The 20101-nt window shown below is 38.4% G+C and overlaps 1 protein-coding gene across 1 annotated transcript; it reads right to left on the minus strand.

The window, feature by feature from the left end:
- Positions 1–5921: 5921 nt before the first annotated feature.
- Positions 5922–8906, minus strand: vgll3 (vestigial-like family member 3). The gene is given in 5 exon segments (XM_067517170.1): positions 5922–6546; positions 6659–7204; positions 7351–7693; positions 8479–8584; positions 8586–8906. Coding segments are annotated over 5 exon segments (1197 nt in total). The 5' UTR covers positions 8747–8906; the 3' UTR covers positions 5922–6505.
- Positions 8907–20101: the final 11195 nt, after the last annotated feature.

Consider the following 20101-nt stretch of genomic DNA (forward strand, 5'->3'; position numbering starts at 1 on the left):
GGTTTTGGAAAACCCTGTTGGGTGTTTCCTGCTTACTGTAAATGTCAAAGAGGGTTTTTTTTTCCGCCACAGCGGATCATTGTCCGCATGTTGTTTGACTGTTTTTATGTCAGATGCCCTTCCTGACGCAACCCTCCCCAATTTCTACCAGGCTAATGGGCTGTTAGGGATTCAGTGTCTTGGCCAGAGGCCACATATAGCCGGGAACGGGGATCGAACCACTGACCCCGTGGACGACTGCCTTACCAACTGAGCTACAGACGCTCCTCCTAAATGTTAAAGAGTAACAGAGGGATTATAATCATATTTTGTTGTTAATGTAATTTAGTAAGACAAGTTAAAGTATGAGAATATTAGAGCATACAGTTGTTATGCTCTAATATTGGGGAAGCAGAGAGACAGCTTCCCTTCAGTCACACTTAATAATTCAATAAAAACTACTCCTGTTTTCCCACCATTTGTTTAAAGGGCACAGAAAGAAACAAACTTACATACAAGTTCTAAAGTGAAACAGTTCTTGCAGATTAAATAGTCACTTTAAGGAGCCACTGATCCATCTTTGAAGGGAATGTTTTAACATCCCGTGAAGGTTGAAATGTTTTTGAATGTTCTGCTGTCACAGCTTGGACTGGGTTTGCTGCTGCTGTTATTGTTGGCAATAAAAATAGTTTATTAGCTACAATCCAGAAACAGTGGAATTGGAATTGAGTCTCTGCTCCTCTAGATGCAGACATAGCTGTAGTGGAGCAGCCTACAGTGGAGACTGAGCAGGGGAAACAGGTGTTGGTTGCTAAATGTGCTTTCAGTGAGCAGAGGAATGACAGCTATGTGCTGGCCTCTGTGGTTGCTGGCACAGTCAGTGGAGCTGACAGAAACAGCCTACTGCTGCTGTAGCTACTCCAGCCTTTATGAATGGAGGACCACTCTCTCTAATAGGAGAAGGGTTTTGTATTGGTAGATAGACTTGGCATCAAACAATAAGAGTGAGAAAAGAGCATGAAGTTGTGGGGTAACAACTACATTGATCCTTACGTGAATAAACAGCTTAGCCTGTTTGTCTTTTCTGGCACCTATGGGTCATCATTTTCCATTGGAAGCACACAGTACAATCTTACAGTTTTTAGTTTGTGTCAGATCTTTCTGATACTTAAGCATGCGTTTGACTTGACTTCCTCTGCTGATGTTTGTCTTTATTACTCATTTCCAAAGGGGTTTTAAACACTTTTAAAATCTCCCCTGAGAAATTCAAAGATGGGAAATGTCACTATGCAATGCTCTGTGTGTGGGCAGCCACAGGAATGTGGCTGGCTTGTGTTATGGGTGGATGTTCTCACTGTACATTGCAAACAAGCTTATGTGTTGATCTTGTTGTCTGGTGAAACCGTGTGTTAACTTTTGATTTAAGAACCTGCCCTCAGCTGTTAGAACTTCAGCAGACCTCATGCTTGCCATGCTCAGGATCATGGACCTGTGCAAATATTTCCTCCCACATGCCTTATGGGACTACAGACATAAACACCCGCCCAGTTGAACTATTATGAATGTCTATTTTTGGGGCTCAAGTTGCAATTAAACATCCTGAAGTGATAAAATTTAAGCCATACATTTGTTTAGTGCATTCCTTGTACTCAGAGAAAAACAAACAAGAAAAAAGATTCACATTTGACTTGGTTAAAGAATCTAAGCTCTGAAAGCACTTGAAAGCTGCTCTAATCAATTGTTTATATTCATGTATGTATCAAGTAACTAAGGTAACACACCCAGAGAAAAATAAGACCAGACTCTGCATGCTGTCCGTTCTGTGGAACACTTTACTTATCTTTCAGCTAATTATTTTGATCTTTTGGCTCACACCTTTGGTGTTTTTTTTTTTTCTTCAGCTCCAGCTGTTGCTCTCAGTCATTATAAACCTACACTTAACACTACCTGCCTTAGTCCTGACCTTCAATAGATTATTTAGTTGTAATTAGGTTTGTATCAATTGTAAAGTAGTACAACAGCTGCTATGCTGTAGTACTAATTAATTAATATTATTAATTAATATTAAATATATATATATATGTGTATGTTTATATATAGATATATATGTATGTATAGATATATATGTATGTTTATATATATATACATATATACATATATATATATATAAATATAAATATATATAAATATATATATATATATATATATATATATATATATATATGATATAGCGAGAGAGAGAGAGAGAGAGAGAGACAGAGAGAGAGAGCACAGTTGCACAATTTACCATGTCCTGTCTTTACCAGTTCATTAATATCTCTTTTCTTGTGCCATTACCCTTTTCACTCTCTTTTGCATCATTACAGCTTCCTGCAGTCTGAATTAAATTAGATCAAATAATCACTGAATCCAATCTAAATTAGCTTGGAAAGCTTTCAGAGACTTAATGCTTGACATGCAGCATAGCTTAATGGTATAGAAAAAAAAAACTCACATTGATGCAGTACTAACATTGACACTTCATCCTACTTGCCTTGTGAAGGTGAATGTGAAGTGAATTTGTTGTCTTCTTCTTGGGTGTTCCTCCACATTTATTAACAAGGTATTCAGTATCGTTTAAAACTGAGCAGACTTGGCGAATCAAGCATAATCAGCAGGACAAGTGTTCTGTGAGACTCCCAGCATGCTTCATTAGGCTGCCCTGTTGACTCAAACAGTGCAGTGAAAGCTGAGCCTTTCACTAATACGCCTAATACTTGCCAGAGGAGGGCAAATTAATTAGCCCTTGAGCTGGCTCATGGAAGTGAGGAGAAAGATGTTTGAATAAAAAGGGTGTGAGGGGGATGTGAGGAGAGGTTATGATTGCCATATGTCTTTTTTTCTTATTCTGTGTGTCCTCACTTCTCTCCTCTGGGCCATGATCTCTATATTTATATAGTTTTGTGTTCAAACAGTTGGTGTTGTGTTGCTGATTGTGAGACTAATCATCCGCTCAATTACTCTGGAATGTGTAGCTGGGCCATGTTATGACTGATCAGCTTTCCTTCCCTGTCTCTCACTCACTCTTTCTTTTCATTGTTTTTTTTTTTTTTGGTTGACTCCAGTATATTACTCTCTTTCATCTTCTGTTTTCTGTCTCAGATTTTCTTGCTGTTCCTTCTCCACAGTGACTAGTTGCAGAACCAGAATGAAGATAGAAAAACGTGTTAATCACAATTCAGAATAAACACCTGCTTTTACTCTTCATTTTATTGTTAGTGACATAAAGTTCACCTTTTACCTAGCTTTTGTAGTTAACAGTATTGGTAGTGTGCTGTGCCATGGTTGCATTATTAGACAATTACGTGTGTTTTAAATGTTACTTTGTTTTTATATATATATATATATATATATATATATATATATATATATATATATATATATATATATATATATATATATATATATATATATATATGATATATGATGGATATATGATATATGATGATATATATATCATGTTACCAGTTAGAACTGAATGGGAACTTTATTAAAATTTCAATATCAACAGTTAAACTTGAGCTTAGATGTTTGGGGATGAAGACTCAATTGCTTCGTGGTCCATCAGAGAAAGGGTTGGAAAACATTTTTCTCTTTTTCCTCTGCACTGCTCCTTATTAAATAAATTATATGCATTGAAATACTAGAAAGTTAAATGGATACGAGCTGAGCTAAGGTTATAGGGCAGCGAAAACAGTTCATTCTGAGCAGGAACGATGCAAGGTTCAAATAGTGCTCACCAGATCAGAAGAAAATGAGAATTCCAAGAAAATAAAAGAGACAATAAAACTATTTCCTGCTAGTTCCTAAAATGAAAACAATTTACAGTCACAAAAGAAAATAAATATTGGTTACAAAAGAGGCAATCATGGTAAAGAGGAGATGAGGATCAAAAGCTCCAGATTGGCTACAGGTTGAACCTAAAGCAAGTCATGTCTCAGCTGATGCATTTTGTGCGTACGTACATGGTTTTGTGTGTATTTGTGTGTGTGTGTGTGTGTGTGTGTGTACATGTGTGTGTGTATTTGTGCGGGCTTGTCAATGAGTTGTATGTAAGCATAAGTTTGAATGTGAGTGCAAACAAGATTAAAGAATAAATTCCATGTAATTGGAAAAAATACAACATATTGTCTTCATAATGACAAATATAAATGAAAATAAAATTGTTCAAAATCTCATTATGTATTAGTTAGTGGTATAGAGTCACTACTTAAGCATTTTACTGCATGACAATATCATCAATTATGGCTTTGAAGATCAGCACAAAGCAATAAACTTTAATTAAAAACTAATGCTATGCATGCAACATTTCCTATATTTATAGCTGGTCATTTGTAAATGACATATTCTTTCATTTATAATCAACTTTCAGGTCTGTTTTCTATTTCTTTTTTTTTTGTTATTTTTTTTTTGAGCACTTCCTCTAGTGGAAGTGCCTGTGGTGATCCTCCAAGGCTGCCAGTGGGATGCCTGTTAGCATATACTGAAAGTACACAACATGCTAATGAAATGAGCTACATGCTAATACTAATTAAGCGCTATAAGAAGAAGAGGAGAGGAGAGGAGACAGAACTGCCCAGTTCTTCAGATGTCCTCTGAACTTAATATTTATAAAATTGCCATAAAACAATAACCAGTAAAGCAGAAATCATTGGCTTTGGAGTTTCAATCTTGCTTGGATAAAAAAGATTTTTCTGGCACCCAGGTTTTCCTTTTCAGTGCTGATTATCAGGGTTAGTTGATACGTTGAAAAGAAACCCTGCTCTTGAGGTTCAGATTTTGGTAGTCCAGTTGTTTAGCAGAGATGGAGAATGAGACGCATGGGAGAGGAGGCTGAAATGTTAGTGGGCTTCTCCTGCTGATCATACCACCTGGTCAGACCACTTACCACACACACAGACACACACATGCACACACATGCACACATTCTTCAACTAGCTTGACCAGCTGTTGATTATTTGAGGATGGGAACAAATAAGGCTAGAGCTGGCACCAGACCAAGCTTGAAATATGTATTTGGAGCAGTATAATTTTCCACAAATCATCCCACTGTACATTGTGATCACTCTATGAGTCTTTTAAGCTTCCATTCACATGGGTATTTAAAAACATTATTAAAATCTGCTACCTGAAATGTGCCTTTTGTGCATGTGTGTAGTCTTTCATTGTTTAATAAACTTCCTGTCCAGACAGGAAGTGCATTCTTATGTGTGTGTTTGTCAGTCTGGGATTGTGTGTGTTTTTTTATGTGTGTGTTTGTGTGGTGACAGGCAACAGACCTGTCATGGTATCTTACAATAACTATCTGTGGAATGCAAACCACTTCCCTTGGTATTACAGTTCAGCTGCTATAAACTCCATAATATTATACAATGTGTTTATCAGTATTTTTACCTAATTCACTGGGGTTTGTGTGTACAGCAAGAACAAGTTCAGGATTTCAATTCAGTATCCCTAATATAAAATATTTTTGGATTAGCATATTTAAAAAAATATATTCTCTGAATGGTAACTAATTAGTTCAGTTTTATAACCAAGCCACATCACATGAATGGTTTTCCTTATAATATTTTATGTTAATTCACTCTGACAATGTAAACCTATTCCACCATTTTAAATTTAGTAGAAGAATAACAAAGGTCCTCGAGTTGAAAATGCTTGGAAGTTTTTTCTACTTACAGATAGGCCTAATGACCAACATCAAGTAACTACAAATTGTTGGGGTACAATGCAAAGGTTATACATGGAGATGTACACAAGTTACTGCTTATTAAAAGCAGATGTTTCTTTAAATTACATGATCATAATAACATAAATATTTACTGATGTGCCCAGTAAAGTGTGCAGTTGGTCTACAGTCTGTTTGCATTCAATGCATTTATTGGAAAGTCATTTAACCAATATCTGAGAAAGAACCTTTATTAGCAAATACAGCTCAACAAATGTATTACTTAAACATAAAGTACCAATATTTACACGTTCCCCAAAGGCAAAATACTAAAAGTAGCTTTCAGGAATCAAATTAGCAAAGGTCATCCAGCAAACAACAACTTAGCATGGCATATTTATACACAAAAATAAACATTTACAGTCATCAACAAACATGAACTGTACAAATCAAAATGTGGATCAAAATCAAGCTCTTGAAACAGAACCTCTTGGTCTCACATTACATCAAAAGAAAACTGTGTTTTATGCCAATAGAGAAGTAGAGGCTGCCCATCCATAAAGCTAGTAGTCTGTTTTTGTCATTTCTAAAAGCCTTGACCTGCTGCCAAAGCCCTACCTTGCTATACTTTAAACCAAAAGCCTGTGTTTTTCTCCATAAAAAGTTGTGTGGACAGTGCATGACTAAGAATCTAAAATACATTTAGCATTCTATATCTACATTTTTGCAATACAGTGCTGATGCTGCAGCCATAAATTGATACAGCCACATGGGTCATTTTTGGTGTGAATTGATACAGTCTTTTTGTCAGCACATCAGTTAGAACCAAACTGATGTTTTTGCCTTGGTCTGATCAAGAGCTGCAGAGAAAGACAGAAACAAGGTTCAAACATTATTATATTTTTCATTCCTTATTGCACAAGATATAATAACATATGATAAGTGCTTATAATCACACTGCCACGTATTTACCTGAGTCGTACACCTCCAATGATCCATGTAGGCCTGAGGGGGTCCAGGTGACTGAAGTTGCCGTAACAGGGCTGTTGCTGCTGGAATCCATCTCTGTCTTTAGCCCCTCGCTGTGTGGAGAACTCCCTGCATTGACAGAAGGCTGGTTCTGGTTCCTAACACCAGGCAGCAGCAGAGGATTAAACCTGGGATCCAATGCAGGGCTGTGGGTTGGGTATGAATGAAGCACTGTGTGGTGGTGCCGAGAGTGGATATGTGTGTGGGGATGAGGGTGGTAGATTTCGTGGACGTTTGGATATGCACTCATGCTCTGGGTGTTTAGGCTGTATGTCCAGCTATCAGGGAGAGTGGGAGCAGGGGGTAGGCTGGCCTGGGAGAGCATGTGGCCAGCCCATAGAGCTCCGTCTGGGTGGTTAAAGGAAACAGGGCTGGGGGAAAAGTCTGGGTGGACTGTTGAAGAGGCGGGGGGAAGGCAAGAACTGGTTTGGGATGGATAGGTGCTGTTCCAAACTGAGCTGCTCTGACCCTCAGAGAGAGACCCGCCCTCTGAAACAAACACAAAACATTTAACAGACTTTAATCTCTGCCATGTTTTTCTCATCTTCAGTATTTTAAGTGATTCAGAAACTATTTACAAACCAGAAAACATTTTACAGTCAGGAGATTAATTTCACATTTGTCACCCCTCTCACCTTTCCATAAGCTGGCAGCAGCTGAAGCAGATGACTGAGTCACTCTGATCGGCTTGGTCTCGGTGTTGAAGGTGCTGGACTGACTGAGAGCCCGGGAGAAATGCTCATCTACCACGTCACTTATTTCGCCTTGGAAATAAGTGAACAAAACACAGCGGGAGCTCAAGTACTCTGCCTCTGCTGGCTGAGTACCATCCTTAAGCTCTGAATCAGATGTTGATCTGCGACCTGACTCGCTATCAGGACCCGTTCTGAGGCCTTGATCCCTGGACAGCATCCCTCTTCCCCCCCCTTGCTGCTGCTCCATACACTCCTGCATCTTTGTGTAAACACTTAGCTTTCTCTGGAGGAAGAAATTGAAAGATTAACTAACAGATCAAAGCAGGAAACACTACTATTAGAATATCAAAGAGTTAAAACCTGTTTTTATGTTTATTAGAAACAGTATATGATGCTCACTAAATCTTAATACTCAATAAAATGAGAATTTACTTAAATAAATATGTTTACTCTTCATCATTTCATACAAGTAACTATTTTATCATGGACCAAGTTTGGAGTTGTGTGAAAGTGAATTTCCTTTTCCCCTTACTGCATTCCAACTATGTGTAAAGCTCAGTGTGCCTCATCCACATTCCTGAGTGACTGACTTTCTGTCATTACATCACCATTTGACCGCAGGATTAATAGTTCCGTGTCATTACGCCTGACCTGACGTGAATACCGAACCCGCTGTGGAATTTAATCATTCAAACCTGAAAATAAAGTTAAGGGTTGTGTTTATATGAGGCGTAAAGAAGGCGGTGTCCTGATCAGCCAGATGCAATATCCTTTCTAACGGAACTGATTATCCATAGAGGAGATGATACAGTAGCCAAACTTTGATTTGAGGTGTTTTGACTTTGTCAAGCTTTAGAGAGATTATCCCCAAAGTTACTAACATTAGTTCTTTTCTCCTTTAAAACTTTTGTTAGTGGCCTATGACACATACATATTGCTATCAGGCTGTGGAAGTACAAAACTCACAAGACTCCTGTGCACGTCCCCTTTTTTCTCAAAAAAAAAAAAAAAGTTTATGTTTTTCAGCGCCAGGGCCCCTTAATCGCCACACACAACAGTGAGTCTCACCTGTTGTTGGTGATGGTGGTTGTAGTACGTCGCCTTGTACGCTGCTGCAGGGAGGTAGTGCGCTCCATAGCTTTGGTGGTACATCACATCCAAGCAACTCATAGCGACCGAGAAGAGCGGAGAGGAAAAGACAGCCGACAGAGAGAGACACGCACAACGCAACCGAGGGCGACTCTCCCCGAGACTTCAGATGGGTTGTATTCTCCAAGCCATCGGTGCCTCCATATATGCCCAAACGTATACAATAGCCATGCCGTCCAGTTTGCATACAGACAATACAACTCCCGCTGTGCACTCCACCAGCACCCCCCCGGGGCCACAAACTGGATCAAAACGGTATGAGACACACACGCTGCATCAGGAAAAAAAAAAACCTTCTTCCCTGACAAGTTTTAGACTGCTTCTGATTGGGTGAGCATTCCTCCTGCGTTTTTTCTTTTTCTGTTTTGAGGGGGAAGTTATATTTAGAGAGAACTGGGCCGTTTACGCACGCCCACCGGGGAAGGGCCTGCATGGCGCAGTAGAGTTTGGCAACGCAGCATCACATTAAAAGTTAAAAATATGGACAGTGCTCTTCTATAAAACACTTCATTGTTCAGAGAACAGACCTCTGACCTCAGCACTGTGTCACAGCTCATTAGCCAGTGTTTTTAAAATGCTCAAATCAAGTCTCTTCTGTTTTGATACGTCATATTTTAAATTATACCACACAGAATAAAACTAAACCTATACACATTCAGATATTACGAGTGGAGTCAACTTGAATCAGTCCACTAAATATACAAAGTTTATTTGAACAACTTAGTATAACTTCAGCAGGCTCAATGGATAATGAGGCTCTGCACAGAATAGATGAATTGATGTTATTTTCATCCTCTGTTTACAATGCAGGCAACGTTGTTCAATATTGTTTCAAATTCACATTTCTACACCTAATAACCACAAAACAAGATAAGTTCTTTAAAGTCAAAGTTAAAGAACAAGGATTAATGCAATTCTTGCTGATTTGAAACAACTCTGCCTTATTGATGGATGCGCCCTGATTGATTGATTAAGCTGTTTGCTGCCCTCTGTTGGTGAGGTTAGTAACATGACACAGGATGTCAGAATGTCTTTGAAAGAGAAGCCACACAGAAAACGTATCTATAAAGTAAACAGAAAAAAGGAAAGAAAAGTAACCGTAAAATCTACACTTACTTGCTGGCAGCAAATTGCAAGTAAGTTGCTTTAGAACATTGCACAGTAAACTTACTGTAAATGTAACCACAGTAGCTATAAAATAATGTAATTACAGTAATAAGATTCTTTATTTTATATCACAGCAATATTGGACTACCGTAACTAATATTTCACACTGTAAAAAACAAAACAAAAAGTAATTTATTTTATCACTGCATTCCAATTCCAACCTTTTAAATTTGAAAACACTACATACATTTTGTTGCATTTTTCATTTTGTAATCAACATTATTTTCCTTTGAGTTTTAAACGGATTGACATGTTCACTGGTTCTTGGCTTATTTGACTTTACTAAGAGGCCTTTGCTTTGTCAAGTATAATGAAAGATTTAATGGGAATAAAGTTGGCAAATAGGCAAATGAGAAATCCCTGCAAATTCTCGCCACATGTGGCAAGAATTTGCAGGGATTTCTCAGGTAGGAGTGAGAAAAATGGAGGAATAAGCAGGATGACCTTCCTCTACACCTACAGGTGGTCACCATGTGGCTTGTCTAAAAGGGAAGAGTGACAGGGAGCCAATAATAGTTGGTGGAGAAGAGCTGGGTTGAGTCAGTGGGAACAAGCTCAGTCTCACGGAATCCAAATTTAATCAGTGTCCAAAATCCCTGTATAGTCCAAAACATCCAGAGCGATTCAGAATACCAATCTAATTAACAAGGTCCAAATAATTTAACAGAATCCAAATTTAAAATTACAGAAAAATACTTGTTAAAGAGTCAGAAGGCAAATAGAGGTAAATGTTTCCAATGAGGGCCAGAGGCAGAGTTCAGAGTCCAAGTATACAGAATTAGTCAGGGTAACAGGGATTCGGGCAGTCAGTTCAAAACTCATGGATCCAAGAGTTTAGGCAGAGCAAGCATAATAAAGGTGATCTCTTCGGGCAAGTCGGTTAGAAAAGGCTGGAGAGTCACTGTAGATAAGCAGATAATCTATCTAATATAAATGCTTATGTAGGGAGTGAGGGAGGCACACGTGAAAGTGATCAGGACTAATTGCGGTGATGTTACAGAAATGACTAAGGACTGGAAGTGAGAATTGAGGACTACAAAAAAAGGAAGTGAAACTGGTGATCATGACATTGACTCACATGGTCCTGAAGAGGGTTGTGCTTTTCAAATGGATGCTTCTACCTGGGCTGAAGTCTGCATTTCTGCAGTGGAAGGTCAAAAGGATGGCTTGTGGCTTTATGACAATTTTTATTGACTCCTCATTACATTTTTAGAATGCCACAAAAAGGCAGTAGCATAGTAGAAAAAAACAAAAATGCATCACTTAGTTGAAGTGATAGGTCAGATTTATATGGTATTTATCATAGGATTGTAATACACCCATCAATTTTGATCTATTAAATCCTTCCCTGGCCTGAGAATGAGAGCTTCCTAAGGAGTGTACTGCTGTGCATCAAAATAAATGACACCCAAAACACAGTTTTGGGCTGAAAATTTGAACATTTTTAAACAACCCCTCTATGTAGTAGCTTCAGTCCACTTTTTCCAGTTTAAAAAGGCTGAAACTTTTCCTGCCCCTGCATCAACATGCAGCAGTAGTCCGATTCTCTAATTAAGCTACAGGGTGATACTCTGGCAGGGCCATGTCAGAACATAATCCCACCATTTTGGAACGCTGATGAAACGAGCATTCATGTTGAAAACATAGCAACCGTGTTGCTGTTCGTCTCTCACAATAAAATTTCATGTATCACCTCTTAAAATCATATTTACTGGTTTGCATGTACTTCATCCATTTTGGAGTTCTACTTTTAGTTAAGCTGTTATTCTTATGACAGGAAAGGAGTTAGCAGACCAGAATTGGGGATGGATTATAATACGATAATATTATCGAATACGACTAGATGGGTAAGAATGTCACAACAGATAGGTGATTACCTCTGTACGAATTCCAGTGAAGCAGCTGCCTCCACTGGATGTTCAATGTTGAACATGTAGCATGATCCAAAGAGGACAGCCTGGGCAGCCTTATAGTCAGAATGGTCATTCAGTTGGAGGACAACGCTGTCCTTGATGGAAAGCATCCATCTTTTGCTCTCTAACTAAACTCTCCTGAAAAAGAAGGTAACACATCAGCGTTCGGTCTGATACGGTTAATCATTTCACATAAACCCTTAAAACTGTAGCATGCAATAATCACATATGGAAATAGCTATCAAAAGCTAAAGCTTAAGTCTCCAGTATCCACTTGTATGCTGAAACACACAGATTTGCACTAAAACAAATTAATGAGTCCTATTCACTTGTATTTGTTGATGTTGAAAATCTTTTTTGAGCTCATTTGCTTAACAGGAGTTTGCAGAGCACATTAGTTATTATCTAACTCAATTATGGAGGACAAATTTGACTAAATAAAAAAAAGGATTATGGGAGTAAATATCATAGTAAGCTTGGCCACATGCTGTTGACAGCTGGGTTTAGTTGGTTACTAAGGTGTAAAGGTTTTAAATGTAATTATTACTTTGTTTTAGGCTAAATAATGGAGTGTAGAGTTGTGCACACCCTGGGAGTCCCACATGAAGTTATTGCAAAGGTACTATACGTATTTTGTGGGTATGTGGCTATACAGCATATTTGGTGTTTAATCTTTCTTTTATATTTCCATTATAATATTTTTGTTAAAGTATTTCAATTTTTTACTAAATAAAAGCTGGAAATCACCAGTGTCTATTGTGCCCTGTTGTCAAACAAATATCCGGGGCAATATTAGCAGTAATAAAATGTTTGTATACACCTTTTGTCGCACTGTTCTTCATTGTGCAGATCCCCACATTCTGTGGTGTGATAAGAGGCATTTTTTAACACATACAACAGGAAAATGTATTATTTATTTCCTGGACCAGCTCTGCATGTTGCCAGAGTTGCCAGATTTGATGACACCTTAGGGACTATGGCAAGAGAATAACTGTCTCATCATTTTCACTCATGTTTCATTCGCTTTGATTTACAAAAGGAGCGTGAATTATTCAACGAATTGCTACAGAAGTTACAAAAAGACTTGAATTTCTGTCCTTTCATGGGCACATTGCAAGTGATCTTTGTGTTCCCCAATATTATTTGATAGTCGTGTGGATATTTCAATTATCAATTGCATTATAAATGATGAAAAATTAAATCATATCATACTCTAGGAAACTTAAAAAATGGTATCTGTCTCAAATCTTACCGAGTCTGTGTTGGATGGATTGCTTGTGATAACAACAGACAAAAAGACAGATTTAATAATTATGCTGAGATGGCAGGGTTTGTCTGCATCTCCATCTAGTGTTCTCATAGAGAAAATCTTGTCTGCCTTGGAAATGGGGCAGTGGAACACTTAGAGTGACGCCTAGAGACAATGCAGGAAGTTTCAAATACTCAGATTTAGAGTTGTATCGCTCACACATTCATGCACCCACTTGTGCCATTGTGCACTCAGTACTGCATATTACAACAGACAGATAAACACAAGTTCTCTGACACAGACACGGACCTCAGGGGTTCTCCACTAAACATCTGGAGCAGACTGTGCCTCGTATCCTCTGCTTCTTAATGAGGCACAGAGATGATTATGAGTGGATGAGGGTAAAATGGAGGGAGGAGATGTGAAGGGACAGAAATGAAAGTGAAGTGGAGAAGTGTTTGCTTTTCCTGTTGTTCAGCCCTCAAAGAACCTCCAGTGCTTTAGATCTAAAGAAATTCCAAATGCCTAACAAACCTCCATCACTTTAGATCACAGGCACTATTCAAAGAAACATTCTTCTCTGTGAGGGATGGTGTATTGGGCATACATCCCAGGAAACCAAAAAAACAGGTCACTGCCATGTCCCAGATCTGAGTCTCAGAGGGAAAAGGAAGAAAAATATAATCACTTAAAGTCCAACCCTTTAAGTTTTAAACAATTAAAAAGCAGCATTTCACTTGAGTTAGCAAAAAGTTCAGCATTCTGCCAATGATTTTTTTCTAATTAAAAAGTCCGTCTATTGCTCCCTTACATTGCAGACTTGATGAGGCAGGTGTGCGATGATGCTGAGTGCTGTTGATGATGATATCTCATATTAAGCAGAGTGCAGCATCATGAGTTTTGTGTCTTCAGTTGCTATCATTCCTTTGCCTTGGGGAGAGCCACACACCTGCCTGGGCTGACTCTCTGGGCGACCTGACGATGATAATAACAGGGGTGATGATGATGGTAAACAAGATGCACAGGACTCCTTTATACAAATGATTATGGAGCTCATGCCCAGCCTTTTTATGGGTTTGGATCCTCAAAAGGCACTTCCCACTCAGGTGTATTTGGTTTCCACCATTTAAAATGTTTACAAAAGACAAATGTCTTTCTTAAATTTGCTGTTTTTTTCCTTAGCGGTTAGTCCTATTGTGTAGTATTTCAAGATAATGAATTAGAGGTTAATCCTAATGATTTAACTGTGCCACTTAATAAACACACAGCAATTTTTATTGATTTAGTTCTTCTGATTTAATAAAAAGTTCTCAGCTGAAAGTATTATTGCAGTTCTTTACTATATTGGGACTTACAATAGACAGTCCAAAGAAAACATTCAATAACAAGATATATAATTTTTTTTACATACTTCTGCCTGGTCAAAATCATCTCTTCCGTTTGCCTGGCGATGTGGATCTGTTATACTAATAGAGCACCTTGAGTGACTATCATCAAATTGGAGGAAATGTTTGGGATGCTTACATTTTAATAGCTCCACTTAATAATTTTTGGTCCAAACCAATGTATTGTACGTACAGAGGAAATATTTGACATAGTACCTACATGACATATTTCTATTTTATAAATACACATGTGTTTTGTAGAGTTCCTGCATGCACTGTATCCTGTAATAAACACTTAAAAGGATGGGCATCTCCCTGCTGTTCCTGCCTTATTATAGTGGCCCTTATTAGATAAACCATTTTCACAGTGTGTATCAGAGATGGGGGAGGAGTGCTGACGTTATAGTGTAATTACCAAACCATTACTGCATTTCTAAATACACACAGTGATGCAATATGATGGATTTTTGTTCAGCATTATATTAAGAAAAAATGTTACATTTAATACAAGATTGACCTGAAATTTAAAGCTAGAGCTTTAGTCCTGACATTCAGTTTAAATGAGACCCAAAATAATGTGGTGGGGTAATTTGCAATGTGCCACCAATCTAATTAGCAAAGACAGTCATTTGTAAGTTAATGGAAATGGAATTTCCATGTCAAGCCAAAGAAAAACACACTGTTACAAGAGCTTTTTTGTCAAAGAAAAGCGACACGCTTTCGTCTGCTCATTATCTCAGCAATCTAACACTTACCGTTTTAATTGTTTTAACCATTATTGCACATTATTGCAAACTGGAAATGAGACTTTTAATCGGAAAGACCAGACAAAGAAAAGCTCTTCTTTTACAGTGTTTCTGTCAGTCTGCTAATGTCTGTCTGGTAATAAAGTGACCAGTGGATACTCGGTTCTATCAAAGTCATCAGGTTGACCTTGCTTAAAAAGCAGATAATTACTCAGTCCATCCACCAGTTTTAACCCAACAACCTGCATGTGTAAAGATAATGGAAGCAGCCCAGTCTGACTGGCAGAAGTTAATGAGATGATGGAGGCTCAAAGACAGGGTGTATGTGACTCTCCTCAGAAGGTCAGACTGGGAGAATTTTCCTTTAAACAAAAGCTTGAAATGTTAAACCTTAAAATCTGCAGCAAATTGGAAAAAATATACAGTTTATGGATGAAATATGGGTTTACAATTTTGGATATGTGTGAAATTTAGCATACAGGCTCCTTCCCAGACTATTACTATTGTTTTTCCGAGATAAATCTGGTTTAAACAATAACACAGACACAAACGTAGAATAGACTCATGTTATCTGTGACAATAATTAAAATGCTCTCCAGTATAGATAAGACAATAAAAAATGCTGAACAAATGGAGAAACAGGAAGCTTATTTTGCTGTGTTGGCACCTTGAGGAACAGTGCCAGCGTCAGCCTATTTGTAGCTCTGGGCAAGATTTTGCTTTGGGGCACCAACCTTCCCATGTTTTCATCACTTCTATGATAATAATGAATAAAATTGTTTTTAATTTAAAACAACAGTTTTTAAAAAACCTTTTTATGTCATGTAATTACTACATCGAGAACATACTTTTTAAAATATTTAAATCTACTGTATACCCCTCTCCTATAGTCTTTCGAGCTTAGTCATATTTAGTAACTGTTGTTTCCTGTTGTTGTATTATTTGTATACATATTGTTAAATGCTAAATCAGATTTCAAATTCTAAATATTTATCAAAGATTCATCAAAAATAATGTGTCCCCCCACAAATTTTGGATAAACAGAACCAAAAAAACATAATCTTTTCTGGATGGTGGATTCACGGTAAGGATCATCTACATGTGTCCATGTAACACATAATTGGCTTTTATACATCTGTATAAATACACCCATGTACAACTTGCTGGGTGTGTTTTTCTCAATTATTATATAAATAAATCCTCTCTTGTTGTCTGTTTTCTCCTTCACAAAACTTCCTGAGTCTACTTTGTGGAGCGAATGACTCGTCCTCTGTTGCCCTTACAGTTGTAATGACTCTAATTCCCTCACGTTAATGGCATGTCTGAGCCTTAGCCCCTGCTGGGACCACCAGCCTACTTCTTGTGGTCGCAGCCTGGCCCCAGGGTAAGGAGGACCACAGACTGCAGAGACAGAAGAGCGAGAGAGAAAGGTAGAAAAAAAGGTTCTGGTTGGATGCATGTAGGAGCTACCCTCAGGCAAGAAGGACCTGAGGATAACAGAGGGTGTCATTGAACTGTGTGTGTGTGTGGCTCGCTGGGTGTGACATCCAAAATTGGCGCCAGCAGCAATAACACTTCGCTGTTTGACCTCTCTCACAAAACCAACAGCATGTCTGCATGATTTGCGTGCGTTTATCTTCAAGCATTCATATATATTTCCATACCTGTATTTAAATGCTAAGTCTGCCTGCTTGTGCTCGTGTGTTTCTGCTCTGTGGGGGGCTGGGGAGATTGGAGGTGGCAATGATGATGAGCAGACTCTACAGGGGACAATAATCTCTCATTACCCACAACTCCCTGATGCTGCACTGCACCGGTGAGTGTGACTGCTTTCGTCCCACGGGCAGAAATGAGTGGAGTCATTCAGTCGATTTATTAGAAGATCCCAAACTCCCTGCCTTCTCTCTCCTCCGCTGCTCTAACACCGTCTTCCTGCTCACCAAAACTCTCAGTCACCTGCTGTCTTCCATATGTCCTGAATCACCTCCAGGACTTCAATGCTTATTTTTTGTTATAAAATTTAAAATATCTGTTCTGTAAAAGTACAATATTAGTAGCATATAGCTGCTAATTGTTGCTATTACAATGGAAGACTTTGAGGTACCATGTCTTTGATGTAAAGCAATGGGTCTAATCTTTGATAGGACACAGTTTACCAGACTTTTTGTAGACAAACATTGTAAACAAAATCTTCTCTCATTGTCTCAGCCCTCCTTTACCTTTATTAGTTCTCTTGAGTCATAGGTTTTTTCTGTGATCTGCCCTCTGTTTTCCTCTTTTGTTCTAGTCCATGTCCTCGTTGCTTCATTTTATCTATATGCATCTCCACCTTGGTGGAAGTGAAGTATCCATCCATCAGAGAGAAGAACTACTGTTCAAATCACACGCTTCCCATTACAACCCCCTATATCTGTGTTACCATACAAACATATTTCAGATACTTTGTCAGTGAGCAATGGAGCTCAGGGAAGATTGTAGCATATAGTCATATGTTACAACTATTAAGATTCAGGATTTACACTTAATAAATATGACATACACACACTGAGGAGATCTGAGGGAGGTTTTTTGATATAATATTATAAAAAAAAAAAACAGATAAAAAATTGATGTTTTGTAGAAGTGTGGGGCAGATAGTGGTCCCACATATTATCAAGCCAAGATTGTTTTTCTCTTTTGTGGCTGGATATGGATTTTTATGTTGATGAGAGGAAACTGTTTCCAGTGAGATTTGAAATTTACTTGTCTACAGTAAATCAGAGTTATGATACAAGAACAAAAAGTTAGTGGTAACACAGAACACTTAAACATTTTTGGGGGGCTGTTGGAAATAAAAATTGGTAATTGTTATTAGTGGCAATATTTCTCCTCTCTTCTGCAGGAAAACAGTCCCCTATGGCTTTACCCAGCAGTGAGTTATACCGGATGTCTTGATGTCCATGAATGGGTTTATTTGTAAGGAGAAAAAAATAAAACAGTTGTTAGCACAAAATAGCCATGCCACAGTCATCAAGTGAAAGGATTTGTGCGATTTGTTCAATGATACCTTAAAGCTGAAAAGCTTGATGTGCTTTATGGGTGCACCTCCCACTGATTGTACAGAGATCTAATTTCACACATGAACGTATCTTTGTCGTGTGTGTGTGAGTCCGTACAGTCTGTAGTTAGTGTTTTAACATTAAACGTCTGCTTGCCGCTGGCTAGATAACAGATAGGAGGAGGAGAATTAGAAATAGACAGATAGTTGGAGAAAGGAGAAAAGTGGGGATGGAACGGAGAAACTGGTATAGACACATGAAAATGAATCTATTTTTGTTAATGCATTTTATTTAAATTCAGGACTTTTTCACCTCGGGCTCTTTTTAAATTTAGTTGGGGAAGCCTCTGAAAGAATAACACTGAAAAACCTTCACTTCACACATTAACAAAAATGAGAGGCATTTAGCATGATAATTTTAGTGTCTCATTACATTTTTGATACATTTTTGTTAGAATTGATTTCCCAATTTGATCCCGAAATAGTCATGTCCGGTGCTTCTTTGCAGCTGCAAAGCTCAAGATATGTACATGTGTGTACCTGCAGGCCCTCTGGGTGCTTGGGGCTAGATTTATCACCACTGGGGCCCTGTGATGATGAGGCCATTTAGTGGGGGTCCCTGAAGTCCGCCACTGATTAGTGCCAAACATCTTCCCTAATAACCTTAACAAGAACAACGCCTCAGGACGGCATTGCAACGCACACAGGAGAGTGTCACAGCACACACACCTCCTTGGAGATGGAGAAAAGAGCTAAGGGCTAGCCATATTCCTTTCTTTTTCCTCAAAGTCACCCCTCTCTACTCTGCTTTAGCCATAACTTTGCATGTCTCAGTATTTCTGGGATGGGAACTCCTCCACCTCTCATCTTCTCTGCCACGTACCACCCCCAACACACACCAACCCAACACACCACATGCACCAAATTGAGTTGGTTATGGTTCAGGAGTCCCACCGCTGCACATAAAGTTGCTCTCAGCATCAATATCAAATAAGATGATACAAATGTATGAATACACGCTGGAGTATATAGACGCCGTCTCTTCTGGGGATAAAGAGCCAAGGAATGAAATTGAGAACAGAATTTATAATGCAATGAGAAGCTGTGGGGGTAATTTTATTGAGGGAAATTCCCTCTGTGAATTGTATGACCAGTGTTGATACTGTTACATGCTCAGGTTCATAGATGACATGCATGTACACCCTACACTGATACATGGTACATGATCATAATGACCCACAAATGTCAAAATTTCTTCTTTCCTTGTTTTGTTAATCGTGTTGAAGCTACTGATCCTACCAATCTGCCCGATGTTTTGTTGTTGCTTTTGTTGCTCTGTTCTTTTCTCTCTCCCCTTTCCACTCACCCCAACCGGTCGAGGCAGATGGTCGTCCACCCTGAGCCTGGTTCTGCTGGAGGTTTCTTCCGTTAAAGGGGGTTTTTCCTCTCCACTGTTGCCTATGGCTTGCTCCAGGGGGAATTGTTAGGTTCTCTTTATATATCTTTATAATCTTGACTTTATTCTGTAAAGTGCCCTGAGATGACTTTGTTGTGAATTGGCGCTATATAAATAAAGTTGAATTGAATTGAATTGAAATTGAATTGAAGTGTTTCCGATGCCTTAGTGTTCCCTTCACAGACTGTATGAAATTTTAGTAATGACAATGTTCAACGAACACCTTTAGGTTTTAGGAGCACTGGCATCCTAGGTTTGTTTGAAATAGACATCTTACCCCCAAACAGTGGACTTATGTAGTTATAACAATTTCTAGAAATACATGTTTAAATATATGTTGCTATGTTTTTTGTTATGCTTTTAACATGCCATTCTATTCTTGTAAATGTCAAAACATTTCATGGTATAGTATGTAAAAACAAAACAAATCATCAGAGCAGTTTTCATTGATTTTGAAACATCACAACCATAGGTGGTAACTGGGTGGACTGGTGATGCCATGGTACTTGTTTAACTACATGGTTTATCGTTTTATCCTACTGTCTGGTATTAAATGTACATCTGGATCCAAAAATAGATGTTGACATTA

This window comes from Channa argus, chromosome 9 (genome assembly GCF_033026475.1).
Source record: "Channa argus isolate prfri chromosome 9, Channa argus male v1.0, whole genome shotgun sequence".
Lineage (NCBI taxonomy): Eukaryota > Metazoa > Chordata > Actinopteri > Anabantiformes > Channidae > Channa > Channa argus.